General features: G+C 37.3%; 1 protein-coding gene across 3 annotated transcripts in view; it reads right to left on the reverse strand.

The window, feature by feature from the left end:
- LOC121243287 overlaps positions 1 to 14,725 on the reverse strand; it is a 55,861-nt gene extending 41,136 nt beyond the window's left edge. For 2 of the 3 annotated variants that reach the window (XM_041141384.1, XM_041141386.1), the window contains exons 1-7: positions 14,322 to 14,724; positions 13,806 to 14,152; positions 13,591 to 13,690; positions 3,370 to 3,447; positions 3,161 to 3,220; positions 2,958 to 3,062; positions 2,317 to 2,427 (exon numbers count right to left, since the gene is read on the reverse strand). In XM_041141384.1, the coding sequence (XP_040997318.1) occupies positions 2,317 to 2,427; positions 2,958 to 3,062; positions 3,161 to 3,220; positions 3,370 to 3,447; positions 13,591 to 13,690; positions 13,806 to 14,152; positions 14,322 to 14,531 (1,011 nt within the window). In that variant the 5' untranslated portion in view covers positions 14,532 to 14,724. Of the gene's footprint in view, positions 1 to 2,316; positions 2,428 to 2,957; positions 3,063 to 3,160; positions 3,221 to 3,369; positions 3,448 to 13,590; positions 13,691 to 13,805; positions 14,153 to 14,321 lie in introns of all 3 variants that reach the window. The other variant, XM_041141385.1, reaches the window with a different exon arrangement.
- Positions 14,726 to 19,352: the final 4,627 nt, after the last annotated feature.

Below are 19,352 nucleotides of genomic sequence, written 5' to 3' on the forward strand. Positions count from 1 at the left end.
CCATTTTCTCCCTCAGGAATATATATAACATTCCTCCTCCCCCCTGATTATACTCTGAAATTTCAAAATATCTCCCTCTCCTATTAACACAGCGTTGAGCAATAATACTGCTGAATCCATTTCATGTTGCCGAATAAACCTCCATCTTCCCTTTGCTTAGGCACTCCTCTAAAACCCTCCCAAGCCACTAGATTGAAGAGTAACCCAGCACCCTCCTTATAAACCTTAAATTTTTAGCCACATGTTTTCAAATTTAAATTACTTCCTCCCTCCTTGAATGCCACCACAATCTAGCAATACAGGAAAATGATCGGAACAGAGGCGAGGAAGCCTCTTTTGACATAATTCTGGATAGTGAGTTTCCCATTCTAAGGAGACTAAGAATCTGTACAATCTAGACCACATTTGGTTGTTAGACCACATGTATGATCTACCCATGAGAGGAATATTGACCAACCCCAAATCGAAAATACACTCCGAGAATTCCATCATTGCTGGTTGTAACCTACTTTCTCCTGACTGTTCGCTTGGGAAGCGAATAACATTAAAGTCACCACTACACACCATGGTAGGTCCCACCAACTATGTACTCCAGCTAACTCATCCCAAAGAAGTCTTCTATCGCTGTCCATGTTCAGCCCATAGATACCAATGAAGGCCAACATAAAATTGTCTTCTACACTCTTAAAGGAGCATGCCACTATGTACTCCCTGAGGTACTCCTCCATTTTCTCCACCACCATTCTATCCCGCATAACTAAAACTCCTCCTGAAGCCCTCATAGATGCAATATAAGCCCAATCCACATATGGATAGCTCCATAAGATTTTAACTATACTTCTAGTAATGACTTCCAGCTTAGTTTCCTACAAGCACACTATATCCGCCTTCCATTCACGAAGCAAATTCTTTATCCGAAGGCGATTATTAACCTCATTAAGCCCTCCAACATTCCAAGATACAATCTTTGGCTTCATAGAGAAGGTGATGGCCCACTCCTTTTGGGTCTTTCTCTGCTTGAGGTACCCTCATAGTTAATAGAGCATGTTAGTCACTTTAGCTTCCTCTGTTTTTGGATCCTAATTTCTTGGGCTGCACATGACCAACTTCAATGGCAGCGAGCAAAGCCATGAATTGTTCCTCAAAACCCTCACATTCAATCCCCACACACTGTTGGATTTCCTTCACAGTATGTAAAACCCAATCAAACGCACTAGGCTGACCTGGTAACAGACAATTTAGAGGTATGGGCTCCCTCTGGTAATAGACAATCCCCTCGCACTTAGCCAGTATAAAAGCCCTAAGAACCAATACCTACCTCAAACAGTCCACCTATTGGTTCAATGTCGTGTCATTGTCTTCTTCCACGATAGAATGATCTTGGGCTATTTAGTTTGCAAGACAAAGTGTAATCTATATTGAATTATTAATTCATATGCACTCTACCTGGTCACCTAAGACATATCTTAGCCTAGAAGTCATTGCAAGTATAAGTCATGAGTACATTTTTTTCCCTTTGGGCCTACTAGAGAAGTACATGCTACCTATAACTCTCACGCAAGGAAAGAGAAAGAATTTCCATCAACTTGGAGTAGATTATCGAGTGGCAATCTTTTATTTGCAAGCTATATATAGTGAGGAGCTTACAAACATTAGAAATTTATATTTATGGTCGACTTCGATGATTATTTGAATAGGACAACAACAATATCTATGCTCTTGTATATGTCCTATATTACCTGGGCTCTTACCTCTTATGATCAATAAAATTTTAATTACTGATCAAAAATAAATAAATGAGATATGATAGCTTCCTTATGGTCTAGCATTCTAGCCAGTACATCATCCTCCTTTTGTTCTAGATTGTAATTTCTAACTAAAAGAATACACCTCCATGAGCAAAAACTCCAATTATTATGAATCCTGCAATGCATTGGTGATGCGTATACAATGCCTCTTGAATGCTACTCTTGGGCTCTGAACACATATGTAGGTGAAGAATACATATGTTGAGCTATCGATGAGGTAATAACCTCTAAAGAGGCAATATATTTGAAATGAGACCCTTGTTTCCATGCCTTCTAGCTACTTTATATCCCCACTGAATTAACATTGCTGTGCAAGTATATATACAGATCCTTTCTACATTACAAATAGAAGAGCCTACCCACATCTCAAATGAATTCAAGGACATTTAAAACAAATATGGCTGTCAATAGGTATTATAAACAGCTACACAATAAGATGGCAATTACAACCACAGAAGCAAAACTACTTGGGCATGGACTTCAAATAGGAAAATTATTTGTTCCTGACCTTGACGTTGCTAACAATGGACTGGGCATCAGGAACTGGGGGCTGCAGAGAGTACTCTGCTAGAAGAGGCAGCAAAGACGAAACAAATGTTGATCTTTCTTGCTGTGCGTCCTGACAGATATTAAACGAGAACCATTAAATCAGGAAGAACCATAATACTGACAAGTTCAAATTACGAAAGCCAAAAAGGATGTAGGCCACCAACTTAAATATGTTTCATAACACCGATTGTGCCATCAAAATTGCATAACCATTTAAGAGAAGTTATCTACACTCTACTTATAAAAAAAAAAAAGTTATCTACACTCTGCAGTAGTTAAGAATAATGGCATACTTAGAGTGCGTTTGGATGTTAAACTGAGTTGAGTTGAGTTGAGATGATAAAATATTGTTAAAATATTATTTATTATTATTATTATTATTTTGGGATTTGAAAAAGTTGAATTGTTTATTATATTTTCTATTGGGATTTGAAAAAATTGTAATGATGAGTTGAGATGAGTTGAGATGGGTTTACTTTCCAAACGAAGCCTTAATACAACTAACCGAAGCTATGTTTTCAATATATACTGATAATACGTGTAAAGAATCAAAATACACCAGTATGAAGAGAAAAAATAAAAACAAAACAAAACAAATACCTGCAATGCATATGTTAGACGTATGTTTTCCTCAATTATGTCTTGTCTGTATGAGAGAGCTTTTGATGCAGCATCAACAAGGTCTTGTTGCTGCTGATCAAATGCCTAATAACAAGAGGAGCAAAAAGAATCTCTACATTAGGCCCCAAACAGAAGTAAGAAGAAAGGATTGTAACAAGGAAAGTAAACAAAATAAGGCCTACCAGACGCATATAAGCAATGCGCTTTTCCAAAACATATTTTTCATTGTGTATTTGCGCTTCCTATAATAAATAGCACATCAGCCACTTCAACCAAAATCCAAGTGAAAACAATAGCAATGCCCATCTTATCTAGGGGGGAAATATAGCGAAAGAATAAAAAAGATATATTCATCTAGCCAATGTGATAAGATCACACTTGCCATTTTTACCTTCATAGAATAATCTGCAAGGTGCTTCCGTAATTGCATAATCTCTTCTTCATGTTCACGAATCTTGAAAACAAGATCCTATACAAGTAAAAGTATTTGGTCCATTAAATATTTACCTTTAGAAACCTCACATCTTTCAAACTATGGGCTTAATTGGATTGAAGATATTTGTGAAAATTTCTAAGATCTTTGAGAAACATTTTCATAGTAGTGTTTTGGGGTTTTGTCAAAGTGTTGGGGCACATAGAAAAAATGTGGATTGAGAAAGTTGTTTAGATATGTTTTTATGGAAGTTTGGAAAAGTTGTAAGGTCGTTTTTTCATAAGTAATTGAAGATTTTTTTTTATAAGTGAGAAGAGTTTATTGATCCTCATAATTAATTGAAGATTTTATTAATAAAATATGGAAAGTGTAGCCCAAGTACATAGGAAGTAAGGAAGACCTAACTAGATTATTGATCCTCATAAGTAATTGAAGATTTTATTAATAAAATATAGAAAGTGTAGCCCAAGTACATAGGAAGTAAGGAAGACCTAACTAGAAATAGAAAAAGAGAGAAGAATATCATTAGAACTCAGCCCAAATAAATCTCGAGAAGATGCCCAAATGAACAGACCATTGAAAAGAAGGTTTTAACTCTTCCATTGTTTCCTCACAATCCATTAAACTGTCTAGTGTGGTTTTGAACTCACCACACCAGACAGATAGTGACCAATTTCCACACTGCAGCAATCTGTGGGCTGCCAAATAACCCTCTCCAGTTGACAAAGAGTTCAAATATCCTTTTGGGCATGACCCAAGCGAATTCCACTCGACCAAAAAGTCATTCCACGAAGCAGTGGCAATCTCACGATGGGAGTAAAAGGTGGTCTACAGATCTTCTGCTCCTTTGCACATACAACATTAATATGTCACATTGATACGACATTTCCTCAGGTTATACATGGTGTGGATTCTCCCCAAGGAGTTTTGAAACCAAAAAAGTTGCTCTCATAGGTGCCTTAGTCCTTCAAATACTCCTCCAAGAAGAGTTACATTTCTGAGGTATAAAGATCTTTTAGTAAGATTGGATAGGGAATTCCCTCTCTTGAAAGGGGCCCAAAGAATCTTATCAACACCTCCAAAACATAATCCAGAAGAGTACAGGAGATTGAAGAGCGCCCTGAATAAATAAGCTTCTTAGTCATGAGCTGCTCCAGAAAAATTCACATTCCATTGAAGCCTCCACATATGCAATACTGTAATCCTCTGGGAAAACTTCCTTGAGGGAATAATCACCACACCATAAGTTATTCCAAAATCTAGTCCTTATGGCTAGAGACATCACCCACCTCAAGTTCAGTATGACTAGAAAATACCCACATTCTTTTTCTTTTCTTTTTTTTTTTTATAAGAGATAAATATTATATATATGACTGAAATAGGCATAGCCTATGTACATAGGAAGTATACAGAAGAACACCTACATACATTTTAAAAGTGATAAATTAAAGACAAGAAATCATGAACATTGTCCTCATGCAATACAATAGCGGAAAACCAACACATTAAAGTGTGAAGAAAAAAATTCTTCAACTCGGCCATTGTGCACTCCTTATCTTCAAAGCAGCACGCATTCCTTTCCGTCCAAATACACCACATGATGCACAATGGAATCATCTTCCACACTGCTGCCACTTGATGACAGACTTGCATCTTTCTCCACAACCCAACAAATCCACCACCCTCATAGGCATAACCCAAGAAACATCAACTCTTTGAAAGATCTCATCCTACAACACCCTTGCTACCTCACAGTGTAGTAAGAGATAATCCACAGATTCTCCATTCTTTTTACACATATAACACCAATCCATCACTACACATTCTCTTCCTCAAGTTGTCCGTGGTCATGATCTTCCCAATAGCAACATTCCAAACAAAAAAGGCTACTTAAAAAGGCACACGAGACCTCCAAATATTCTTCCTGGGGAACGGAGTATGATCGTGTTGTCAAGATGTTATAATATGCCTTAACTGTACATATCTTGTGATTATTAGACCTCCACTTCAATCCATTTCGTTGTGCCATAGAAGTCCTTGTGGAATATAGTAGGCTGAAAAAGTCTGAAACAATAGAATTTTTTTTTTTTTTTATATGTAAAAAGTAAGTAAAAAGAAATGTATTAAATCAAGAAAAGGGCAAGGCCCAAGTACACAGAGGGTATACATAAGTGCCTAAGTACAAGTTAAGGGCTACGAAAAGTAGCGCAAAGGTCATTGAAAGAAGTGTCATTCAGTACAATAGAAGAGGCCCAAAGTAATAAAGTATGATAGAAAAAGTCCCTAACCCCTTCCGGTGCATGCTTCTTCTCCTCAAAACAGCGACTATTTCTTTTGTTCCAAGTGCACCACATTAGACAAAGAGGCACCATTTTCCAAATAACCGCGATCTGTCCCTTACCCCGAAGTCCTCTCCAACTTGCCAGAAGCTCTATCACACTTCTAGGCATTACTCATGCCATACCTAGCCTTGTGAAGATGTCATCCCATAGAACCTTAACTACTTCGCAATGAAGGAGTAGATGATCTACTGACTCACTATCGTGTTTGCACATAAAGCACTAGTCTGTTAGGAAGAGGCCACGCCTTCTGAGCTTATCTATAGTCAAAATACTCTCGTGTGATGCTAGCCAAACAAAAAAAGCCACTTTTGAATGAGCTTTAGTCCTTCAAATGCACTTCCGGGGAATGCGTTGGAGGGTTGTGGTGATAAAACCTTAAAAAAAGAACGCATTGAGAATCTCTTATTCCCTGAGGGTGACTAAAGCCAGCGATCCTCTCCATCAGCATGTATATTTAGTGCATGCAGCGCGCTGTAAAAATCAATAATATCCCCCAGTTCCCAATCCTGTGTCGCTCTAATGAATCCCAGTCATGGAAATCCCTATTAAAAAGAATATTCCATTGATGCGAGCCATGAGAAAATAACCGCACATTCGCCACTGAAGCCTTCCTATTAACTGCAATACAATATAGAGCCGAAAAAGCCTTTTCCAATGCGTGATGTCCACACCACACGTCCCACCAAAAACTGATTCGATTGCCATCACCAACTACAAAGCGAATTTGATTTGCAAAGCATGGCCACCCCTTCCTTATAAACTTCCATAAACTCACACCATACCCCCTCTCACTTCGTTGGAGCACCAACCACCCCAAGCGACACCATATCTAGCATCAATAATTTCCTTCCACAATGATCCCCCCTCCAAGTGATATCTCAAAACCATTTTCCCAATAGAGCTTTATTAAAAGTTCTCAAGTTACACACTCCCAACCCTCCATTCACAACTGAGTCACATATTGTCTTCCATCTAACCAGATGGAATTTCTTCTCCTCCCCAATGCCTCCCCATAAGAACACCCTAAAGAGTTTCTTCATCCTGTTCACCACCCCTCCAGGCATAGGAAACAAAGATAAAAAAAAATATGTGGGGAGGTTAGTGAGAGTACTCTTGATAAAAGTGAGGCGGCCCCCTTTTGATAAATACAACCGTTTCCAACCAGCCAACATTTTCTCTATCTTCTCCACCACCCCATCTCATATAACTCTATTCTTGAAAGTTGCTCCCAGCGGAAGGCCCAGATATTTCATTGGGAAAGAGGACACCTTACAATCCAGAAGGTTTGCTAAACTAAGCATATTAGAGACCGCACCAACAGGAACCATCTCAGACTTGCCAAGGTTAACCTTAAGCCCTGACACTGCTTCAAAGCAAAGTAACAGTGCTCGTAGAGTTTGGTTCTAGGTATTATTCGCTTCACAAAAGACTAAAGTATCATCTACAAAAAGAAGGTGTGAGATGATAATAGGGCCATTAGAGCCATTGCCCACCTAAAAACTAGATAAGAAACCTACCCCAACAGCAGCCTGCACCATCCTACTTAAAGCCTCCATAACTATAACAAATAGAAGAGGAGATAGAGGATCTCCCTGCCACTAACCTTGCAAACTATAAAAAAAACCAGCAGGTGTGCCGTTAACTAGAACTGAGAACCGGGTTGTTGAAATACAATGACGCATCCATAAAATCCACCTATCCCCAAAACACACCTCTCAAGCAGGTATAAGAGGAGTTCACAGTTCACATGATCATATCCCTTCTCCATGTCAAGCTTGCAAAGAACACCTAAACCTCCCTCCCGTAGTTTGTGGTCCAAGCACTCATTTGCAATGAGTACCAAATCAAGAATTTGTCTCCCACGAATAAATGCGTTCTGAGACTTGGAAATAATATGTTCCAACGACGGACTAAGCTGGTTAGCAAAAACCTTTAAAATAATCTTATATGCGCTACTAACCCAGCTTATTGGACGAAGGTCCTCAATAATCAAAGCTCCGTGTTTCTTAGGAATGAGAGCAATAAGGTCGCATTAAGTGATTTTTCAAACTTTTGAAAATAGTGAAATTCACTAAAAACCTGCATAACATCACCTTTCACAATGTCCCAACAAGTTTGAAAGAAACCCATTGAAAAACCATCTAGACCCGACGCTTTATCCTTAGCCATATCAGAGATGACCTTGTAAATCTCTTCTTCAACAAAAGGTCTCTCCAAAATACTCACTCCACGAGTCAATTGCCTCAAAGGGCAAGCCATCAAGCTTTGGCCTCCAAAAAGCCGATTCTGTGAGAAGGGTCTCATAATAATGTACAATATGGTTTTCTAGCTTGGGAGGAGAAGATGGCATCTGAGAGCCTGATTGAAGCAACTCAATAGCATTGTTATGCCGATGTGAATTAGTCATTTTGTAAAAGAACTTCATACACCTATCACCTTCTTTCAACCAAAGGGCCTTGAATTTTTAACGCCATGAAGTCTCATCTGACAATAAAACCCTCTCCAAGTTTGCCATAACCATGCCCTTCCTCAATAACACCTCCTCCGAGGTATCTCCCAATAATTCTTTGTCCTCTAGCTCTTGCAGTTCCTCCAACAGTGTAGACTTCTGATTGTCAATGTGACCAAAAACTTCCAAATTCCACTTCTTCAAGTCTTGTTTCAGTGCCTTCAACTTGCCTGCAAGAATGTAACTTAGAGTACCAATAAACTGATATGATGACCACCAGGCACGCACCATCTCTACAAACCCATCCGCTGTTAGCCACATGTTTTCAAACTTCAAATACCGGCAACCCTAGTGAATACCCCCACAACCTAAAATGATAGGAAAATGATCTGAACTGACTCGAGCTAACCATTTCTAACTTACTTCCGGATAGTGAGCTTCCCACGAAGGAGAGACGAGGAATTATCTAATCTTGAACAAACCGGCCCATTTGACCAAGTGTACTCGCCTCCTACCAGGGAGAGATCAATGAGGTCCAGATCAAAGATGAACTCAGAGAATTTGTCCATGACCACAGAATTTCGATAATGCACTGATCATTCGCTAGGAAAGCGAGTAGTGTTAAAATCACCCCCTATACACCATGACACATCCCATAAGGAGTATAGGCCCGCCAACTGCTCCCACAACCTTCTCCTATCCCTTTCCACGTTAGGACCATAGGAGCCTGCAAATACCCATTTCCATCCATCAGATTCATTTTTTAATAAAGTCCCAACCAAGAAATCTCCAATACACTCCTCAATCGCCTCAACCACTCTTTATCTCACATTAGCAACACTCCACTTGAGGCTCCCAAAGAGGTCAAATAAGTCCAACCCACATAAGAGCACCCCCATAAACTTCACACAATTCTTCTATCAATGAATCGCAACTTTGTTTCTAGAAAACACACCACATCACCCTTCCACGTCCACAATAATGATTTGATACGAAGGCATTTATTGCGATCATTGAGCCCCCATACATTCCATGATAAAATCTTAGGCTTCATAAAAACATAGATTGCCCCTCCCTTTCGATCTATCCCTTCCGCCACTCCCTTCCTTCACATCATAATTAATGGAACAAGTTAGCCATTTAAGTTCCCTATCCCACTTTGTGGCTTGTTTCGAATGGCTAGCTTCAAATGTTACAAGAAGAGCCATAAATTGTTCTTCATAACCTCCAAAATACCCACATTTCTCCATCATCCCACCACTCGTGGCCCATGTACCTCAATAAAACACTACCGGCCCCAAGCACAACCATATTTAGAATCCACTACGTCTTTCCACAAGACCTCCGTCCCATGTATGTAATGCCAAAGCTAGTGCTCTAAAAGCACAATTGAACAAAAGCAAGTTTCGAACTCCCCAGCCTTCTTAACAAATCAAAGAGCACACCTTGGCCAAGTTTACCAGAGCAAGTTTCGAACTCCCCAGCCTTCTTAACAAATCAAAGAGCACACCTTGGCCAAGTTTACCAGATGAAATTTGAATCCTTTGCTCAAGCGGCTGAGTAAATGTCCCATTGTAACTTCTCCATAACTTCTCCATTCAATTGGCCACACTGGTGGGAAGGAGAAATGGGGACAAGAAAGATGTAGGCATATTATATAGGTTTGATGAAGGTGATCCTACTACCTTTAGACAAATACATCCTCATCCAGCCATTCAATTGATTTCATCATGCCATCCCAAATAGGCTTAACCCTTAAAAAAAAAAACTCCTACAAGTAGACCAAGATATTTCATGGGCAAAAAGGAAAAGAATATTTACTTCCACATGAAGGTATTATAAAATATAGTAATATATATAGTGCAGTATAATCTTCTCACTCCCCCCAATGGTTATCTACAGTGACTCTTAACGAAGATAACTCCTTTTCGCTTCTTCTCTTCCTCAAACAGTTTGTTCCCACCAATTTGCATAATTTAGGTGTTCTACAGTGACTCTTAACTAAGGTGGCAACATGCAAGCTAGCTACCGTTGCTTGCATCAATTGCTCAAAAATATTCCAACATTCATGGTTACGATGTGCTCCACACAAAATATTGAGGGGGATAGAATGGAGGTGTCATTATTTCTAGTTGGAAGCAGAAGGGGTTGGTCAACAATTGTAAAAGAGCTCACTAATGCAATGACCTTTTTCACTGGAATGTTACTTTCTTGAGAGCGGCTCATGATTGGGAAATGGGAATGTTTGCAGATTTTTTTGACTCGTTGTATGCTATGTCATTTGGCAATGTGTTGGAGGATAGAATGATTTGGACTCCTTATGGGAATAAAAGGATCTCGGTGCGATCCTCTTATAAGGACTTATCAAGATTCTCTAATGATAATTGTTTTCGTTGGAAGGCTATTCGGAATTGTAAGGCAGCTCCTAAGATTGCTTTCTTTATATGGACTGCATCCCTTTGGGAGAATTCTCACCTCTGACAATTTGAGGAAACGTGGTCTCATTATTATGGATTGGTGCTTCTAGTGTAAGAAAGATGGGGAATACGTGGATCATCTATTGTTACGTTGTGAGATGGCTCGGTGTTTGTAAAATGAGATCCTTAACCAAACGGTGTGGAATGGGTTATGCCTAGAAGAGTTATGAATATTTTTTAAGTTCTAGACATGTATTAGGGGAAATGTTCACATTGTTGTTGTGTGGAGAATGATCCCTCATTGTATTATGTGGTGTTTGTGGATGGAGAGAAATAAGAGGTGCTTTGAAGACAGGGAGCATCCTTTGGATGAGCTGAAGAGATTCTTTTATAATACTTTATTTTCTTGGGCTTTGCATTGTCATCCACCTTCTCAAACCTAGGATTCCAGCTTAGAATAGGTTGATTTTGAGGGGTATTGATAATATATGCTCTTGGTTTCCAATAACACAAGGCTCAATGGTTGTCAACAAAGCCTTTGTTCAGAAGTTTCAGATTTTTCGAGTAAGCTTTAGTGGACAATGGTAACATACGACTCAGGTCACTCTACGGTGTGGGTTTTTGGTTTTTGATGACGTTGTAACACCCCAATGGAGGCCCAAGCCACATCTGAGTCTATACTAAAAAAAAAAAAACAAGTCAATGATACAATTGGAGCCCCATTGGAACCATTATAAAGAGCTAGAACTTCTCATTCCCAATTAATGTGGGATCTCATACATTACTTACTCTTATCACTTATTAGTCAATATGTGGTAATACAATTTTCCCCCTTAATTCCTAACATCCTTGTCGAGCCAGTCCATCGTAGATGGCACGGCTAAAGTTCCATATTTCTAGTTGGGATAGATTTTGGTACCATTTGTAATGCCTCAAGGGAGGCTCAAGACACATTTGAGTCTATATTCCAAAAATACTAGCCAATGATACAATTGAAACCCCATTGGAACCATTATAAAAAGCAAGTATTTCTCATTCCCAAGCAATGTGAGATCCCATACACCACCTACTCTTATCAGTCAATAATGTTCAGAGCTTGGAGGTCTATGGAGTTAAGGAAGAAGCTATATAGAGGCTAGCATGTGTTTCAGGTGAGCCTTAAGTCTTGAAATGGAGATTAGTGACTAAAAAGGGAAATGTATCTCACTAGGTGTTGAGGATGTCTCAGGTAAACTGATATTGGGTCGTGTCTTCATGCTGTACAAGAGGTCTATGAGGAATCTGTTTTGCAAATCCTTGAAAACTTGTTTGCCCTTTGTGCAAGGGAATTCAATTAATATTTGGAAATTCGGCTTCAAGGGAGGTTCCTGTCCCCTTGAACTTTTGCCCTTGAAATGATAATGTGATTTATAGCTATTCAAATCAAATTGGATACCACAAAAAGTGAAGAAAAAATTCAACATTATGTGGGGGAAAGAGGGTTCAAGAATAGTTAAAAATCTACTTCATCAATGAAAAGAAATGTAGATAATGTTTGTTTGCAAGAAACAAAGCTGAAATTTGTATCTAGAAAAATTGTTTGAAGCTTGTACGCATGCCATCATGTGGGATGGATTTATTTAACCTTCCAAGGGCGTCCATTGGAGCTTTGCTAATGTAGGATAACAAGGTGGTGGAAAAATGGGCATTGTGTGGGGGAATATACGTGTCTTGTTCATAGAAATATAGAAAATGGTTGATCTCAAGCTTTTCTGGGCCAACTCTAAAAGTAATAGAAAGTACCTTGTAGGAGAAGATGGCTGGTCTTTGTAGTTAGTGGAAACTACCATAGTGCATTGGTGTGGATTTCAAGATCAGACAGTTTCATAGTGAAAGATCAGGTGAAGCTCATCCTTGGTTTGCCATGGGGAATTCTCAAACTTTATTTCTGTGAAGTATTTTATGGATATTCACTTGTGGAGGCTGCTTCATGTGGCCTAATAACCGAGACACTCCTTGGTCTAGAATTGAGAGATTTCTTGCATCCTCATATTTGGAAGCGCGTTTTGTTAGATTTGTGTCAAAAGAGGCTACCCACACTTTGCTCAAGTCATTTTCAAATTATTCTTGGATGTGGGTGAATTCGAGGGGATAGAAGGTATTTCAAAATCGAGAATATGTGTTTAAACCATAAGGTTTTGTTGATAGTGATAGTCATCAAACCATTTCAAAGGAAATCTAAGCTTTATATTGACCCGCAAACTAAAGGCTTTCAAGAATGACCAAAGGGCACGAGTAAGTTTTTGTGGAAACATATAAGAAGCCTTTCTTAGAGAAATGACAGGGTCTGGATGGTATTAAAAATGAAAGAGCATTATAAGAAGAAAAGACGCAAAGGAAAAACCAAGCAACAAGCAATCATTGATATAGAAAGGATCACTTCAATGGAGGAGTTGTCTTGGAGATAGAAATTGAACACTCTACGGGTAAGAGAGAACGGCATGCATACAAAACTTTTCCATCAAGTTGCTAATTTGAATAAGAGAAACAATTCAATTCAGATGCTTTTTGTTTATGGTTTAGTCTCCTATGATCAAACTCAAATTTGGAATCATAGTGTGAAGCATTATGAGCATTAGTCTTCTGGGTAGTTTGCTTGGAGGCCCAAGCTTAGAGGAATAGCATTTGAGTCAATAGAGGAAGAGGTGGCCACAAGGCAGGAGAGGCCATCTGAAAAAATGGCATGGTCCATTGAAAATACATTTGGGGAGAAAATTTCTGTGAGGGATTTTATTTTTATTTTTATTTTTTTATAGTTTCTGTTTTTTTACAAGGAATCCAATGCAAATGATTAAATGAAAATTATTTTTGAGAGATGATAATTGTTTTGAAGGTCAAAAAATGTTTGGATTGAAGGCAAATTTTTTTCAAGAAGTCATGAGTTTTTTCTTGAAATATCTCACACACAAACAAAGCATACACATGATTATACCTGCTTCCAAGGGCTACTAGAATTATTTACTTCAGTAATTGGCATCAGTCCCTGTCCAGATAAATTGAACCGTGGATCATACTCTCCTTCCATTTGATACCTAAGACCAAACACACAATGTTTTCCAAAATGATAAAAACAAAAAATTGAGTAATTTATTGCTAATAATCAGTCGCACAAAGAGACAATAATCATCGATATTTGATGTGAAATACCTGCCAGGAGAAAAGGATGTTGTAGATGGTGATGAGACTTGCGAGAAACCAATGTTATCTGCAAGTGGCGTGCCACCAGGAAACACCTTCAATGTCCCATTGATCTTGTTGCTCTCAGAGTGGCTTTCTGCTTGATTTTGCAGAGCAGGATCGCTGTTTGGCTTCAAATCTGGACGGAGAGCTAGGGGGCCGGGTGGACCAGTTCCAAAAGCGTTTGCCATGCTCTTTACCCTATTTTCCTGATTAATTATAGAGGGAACTGAGTGATGGGGTTCATAGGATCCATGAACACGATCATTCCATGTATCAACAGAACGAGACCTTTGAGCCATTGACTCATCTGCTTTCTGCCAAAGATATCACATTCCCCAGATGTCAAGCGACCAAAAAGATGGCATTCATACGACATACTCATATGATTTGTAGACACTAGATCATGATTTCCGTATAATGAGAAATAAATGCATAAAAACAAGAGAGGCATTCTAATATTTAGGTTGGACGGGGGGCACATACGTATCTCTCGAGTTGAAGAATTTTCTGGTGAAGCTCGTTCCACAAACGAGTATTCTCTTCAGCCTGTTGTTTGATGGTGACCTCAGCGGCTTCCACGGCTTTCATCACCTGAAACAAGCTGTCGTTGTTGTTGGTGGTGGTGGTGCTGGCTGAGACAGCCAAGCCTGAGAATTTGTCGGCCAAATTGTCGTCATCGTATCCATTCTCCATCTCCTTCTTCTCAGATTGTCTGATTGACCGATCAACCAATTAATAAACAACAAGAACTAGCTCCTTTAGAGTACGTTTGGACGGAGAGAGAGTTCATGTGGAGAAGGCGTGGGTCTCTCTTGCCTCTAGGGCTTGAAGGCGGCTCTCTTGGACAGAGATGGCTTCGGACCTTCAGTTATCGGGAAAATGCTGAAAGTTTAATACAAAAATAATTTATTATGAAAATTATCTTTCATGACGTACAAATTAATTATTATTATTATTATTATTATTTAAATTATTATTATTGTTATTATTTAAATATTTTACTTCTAAAAAATTATTATATTTCATTTTAAATGGCACAAAATTTTAAATAATATTTATGGTTAACTTTCAACTGAACCCTCAATCAATAATTTAACTGTCATTCCAATCTCAACCAAAACATGTGATATAAACAATAAATATTTAGAAATTCGGTGAAAATTTAAAATAATAGTAGAAAATTTAAAAGATAAATTCATTAACAACCTTAAAACAAAAACTTAAAAATATGCAAAAGTTATTAAATTCACATTTTCGAAATATCAAACAACTTTATAAACCAAATTTGGGACGCTCTCAATTCCTGCTTGGAATTTGACGAAGCTTTAAGTATCAAAACATGCAACACAAAATTATATATTCATGTTCATGATAGTTAAAAATGTAATGCACGTAATATGCATCTAACAGTATGTAATATTCATAACGGATAATTTTTTTTTCTTTGAGCAATACTATATACCAGATATAACATATTCCAAAATAACAAAGGCATACTTCATAATCACATGATAATAGATGTCCAAAAGTTACAGTACTTGTCTAAAAGATCTGTAATGACATAAGTACTAGAAATAGAGCTCCATAATTACAGTCTGAAAATAAAACTATTTTAACAGATTGTTGAGCTGTCACGCAGCTCTACTATAATGTCCAAAATAGCTTCTAAGAAATGGATAATCATGGTTATCAGTTCTTCGTCATTCTCCTATAGGCTAGTTAGCCTCATCCAGCCTTTGGGTGCTGGTTCTCAATGTCTTGACACATTGTCTATCATTCTGAGGATAATGATAAGTGAGATTTGATTACAATTTTCAACAAGTTAATAATCAACTTAACCAGGAGTATACAAATGTATACATGACAGTAAATAACATGAATCCTGACGTGAACATGAATGGGAGTAACATGACATGTGCTGACATAACTTGGAAATTAATATGGAATGAAGTGATGTGAATTAAATTGACATGAACTATTCATGAACTAAACATGAAACTGACTTGAACTAAACATGAGTTAACTTGAACTGAACATAAACTTGAAATCTTGTTTAACAAAAAATTGGTTAATTAAACATGAGTTGTGGATGCTACACGGGTTCCCTAGAGCCGTGTGCCCTTGCAGGTACTGCATCATATCACAAGCATCTACACCATATGTGAGTACGTCAATATACTAAAATGAAACTATTGTTGGCCCCACCGGCCTTTGTGCCTGACTTCGCTCTGCAAACCAGTTATTTAGACCCCATTCGAAGGCTGTTGTTCTTTAGCTTGTCAATCCAAGAAATTTCACATCAGTTTAAACACTCCAGAGTGAAAAATAGAATTCCGTTAGGATAATATCCATCCTAGCACTTGAAATCATGATAAAAATAAAAAAATTCCACTAACTTGAAAATACTATTTTTTGTGACATGACAATGACATGTAATAATTGATCTTGTGACAGATGACATTGCATATCATAGAGTGACATGGCATGTAACAAATAATTATGAACTTGCAATAAATAACTTGGCATGGCATATTAAATAATTTATAATAAACATAAATGATAGGAATATGACAATAATAAACTTATCATTTTACATACATAAATACACTAGAAGTAAGTTAAAGGTTAACTTATAGTGATTAAGCATGACGTAAAAGTAGTACGAATTAACGTGAACTAAAAGGAAATATTTTTAAGGGTTAGAAACTCCCCACTAAATACTTGGAAACATAAAATAAACAGACTTATGGCAAAATTATCATTTTACTCATCTACTTGTAGGAAATGGCCATTTTGCTCATAAATTAAGGATTTTGCATTCTAACTTCAAACCTTACCAAAATTTACATTCATTGTCTAAATTTTGTTCTAAATCCAAATTTCTAATCAGAGAAATTTAAAATACAACACAACCATAAGAACTATGCTTAGGCAGATTCACTAAAAAGACCAAACTCTTGATTTTTATTGCAATTTACCCAAACTTTAACTTTCATACTTAAACCGATTTATGCAACATTTAAAAATCACATCTTATGTTTTAAAATCATGCTAAGACTACAAAAATATACATTCCATAAAAATCACACACTCCTTAATTAATAAACATGCCAAAACACCAAGTTTTGGTCAAATAGAACAAAAATCTTGATGTTCTTGGTCTAACACTTTTCAAATCAACTCCAATGACTCCATAAACACACTCTTAATATGTTTATCAATCAACCTAAGTGATAACAAACAATCAAAAAGCACAAAAATATTATCAAACCAGAAGTCTAAAACTGAGTATCACATGTTCTTGACTTAGATCAAACACATTAAGTCTGAAACTTTCATGAATTAAACCTTCAATAAATAAAATCATATACCTCATATTCAAGTCCTAAACATGATCTAAGCATTTAATCTAGGATCACATGGAAAAAATTTATAAAAACAAAAAGCATAACTCGTGAGCCTCAAGTTTGTGTCCTAACCAAACCTTTGCATACATAACAATTTATTCCATCAAGAACAAAACCAATATTCTCCAAAAATAACTTCCTAACACATAGTTAAAATTCCTAAGAACAATATATGTGAATATCCAGACCATTGGTTCATGTTTCCATAACAAAAGATTAAACGTTTACCAAAACAGAAACTGTTTTGACACTTCTAGTTTTCAACTTTCCAAAATCATGAAAACTTCTTTATAAAAACTATTAACATGCAACAAACCCAAACATAACTTGTATATTAACATGTTAACTCTTCACCATAAAAGATTTAACCAATAATTTACTAAAACCTTCATAAAAAAAAAAAAATCAAAGTTTCATACAAACATCCAGACTGTCGCCGAGTATGACTTTTGCATGCTCAAATTGACTTTTCACTAACCAAGGGGAAACAAAATATATGAAGGAAGTTTTGTGAGAATCGACTTACAAAGGTTTCTGAAAATTCAAACAAGAACAACTAGAAAATCTGTCTGAAGACTCTCTCGGGTTATCTCATGGATTGTGAAAGCAAATTCTGAAGCGTGAGAGGGAAGAGGCATAATATACATGGGTGGCTAAATGACTCTTGGATGCGAGGTTGGTAGCCAAAGATGGGAAGACAAGGGGGACAAGGGGTTGCACAGTTGCTGTTGGCAGCAGAAAAATCCTGGCCGAGTAGATGACTATGATCTTGTAACCTTTATGTCTTCCATCAAAGGACTATTAGGGGCTGAAGTGAGTGATGGTGACAGCCCTTGTCTAGGCATTGGGAGGGGGAAGAAACTTCCTAAAAAAGCCTCTCATGGTGGCGGCGGCTTTCGATAGGCCTTACCAATAGGCTCAATTTTGGGGATTTATGGGCTTCACTTTGGGGTTTCAGTTGGGTTGAAGCCCAAATTCAGATTTTCTTGGCCTAGGTGATTGCCAACATATAAAAGAGATGTTAAGGGTGCACGAATGAAAATTTGAGTAATTAATAACATGTAAAAGTGATTAATCCAAGTGATTAAACACTTAGGACTTATTTGGAAAAAGTTTTCATCCTAAAATTCTCATATCATCTCATCTCCTTACCAAAATCACTCAAACACAAATACTTTCAAATTGATTATTACAACTTTTTCAAACTAATCATTATAACTTTCTCAAACTTTCAAACAAAATTAAAAGACAATTCAATTTTTTCAAATCCCCAAACAAAAATAATATTAAAAACTATATTCTAATAATATTTTAACTTTATAATTTTTTTTATTCAACTTTTTCTCTCTCTTTTTCAAAAATACCATAAAAAATTAACTCAAACTATCTCACTACCATTCACAAACTATCTTACTACTATTCACAAAATTTTCATCTCATCTCACTTCCCAAACTTGTCCTTCATAAAAAGCCAGGCCACAAATGGTTGAAGTTGTGGTTTTTTGGCCATCATGAGGGTTTTAGGGTCTCAATTGAAATCTAAATATTTTGAGTTTCACTAAGGTTGAAATTCTCTTTGTCAAAATTTTGTATAGGTGGCATGATCACAAGGCTTGATTTGCGTCCAATCTATCACATTTAACTCACTAAGTGACAAGTGTCCTAGTATTATTCTAGTGAATGGCTAGGAATCTGCCAAGTGTTCATCCAAGAAACAATCCTAGTTATTCTAAGTGGTTACTCGATTCGTAAATCTTTCTAGGATTTCGTAATACTTCTAAAGTTTAAAGAAATTCATCTACTGAATTTCTGGCAGGCTATTACACCCTCCCTTAAAAAAAATTCTTCCTCAAAATATATGCATGTACCTAATATAACTATTATCACACAAAGAAGAGGATGGCGCTCACCAAGTCTATAGTCGATCACTGGACAAATAGTTGCTAGATGATGCAGGCGAGGGTGCGTTGACGTCTACTAATGTGGTATGCTAGGGCACATAATAGAACACGTCATCATCGGAATCGTAAATCATGTTACTTAAAGTGGCCAGGGTTAATGTGCTGATCGACCTCCTCATCATCATTGTTTGGGATGTGACCCTGAA

The sequence above is a fragment of the Juglans microcarpa x Juglans regia genome, chromosome 8D (genome assembly GCF_004785595.1).
Source record: "Juglans microcarpa x Juglans regia isolate MS1-56 chromosome 8D, Jm3101_v1.0, whole genome shotgun sequence".
Lineage (NCBI taxonomy): Eukaryota > Viridiplantae > Streptophyta > Magnoliopsida > Fagales > Juglandaceae > Juglans > Juglans microcarpa x Juglans regia.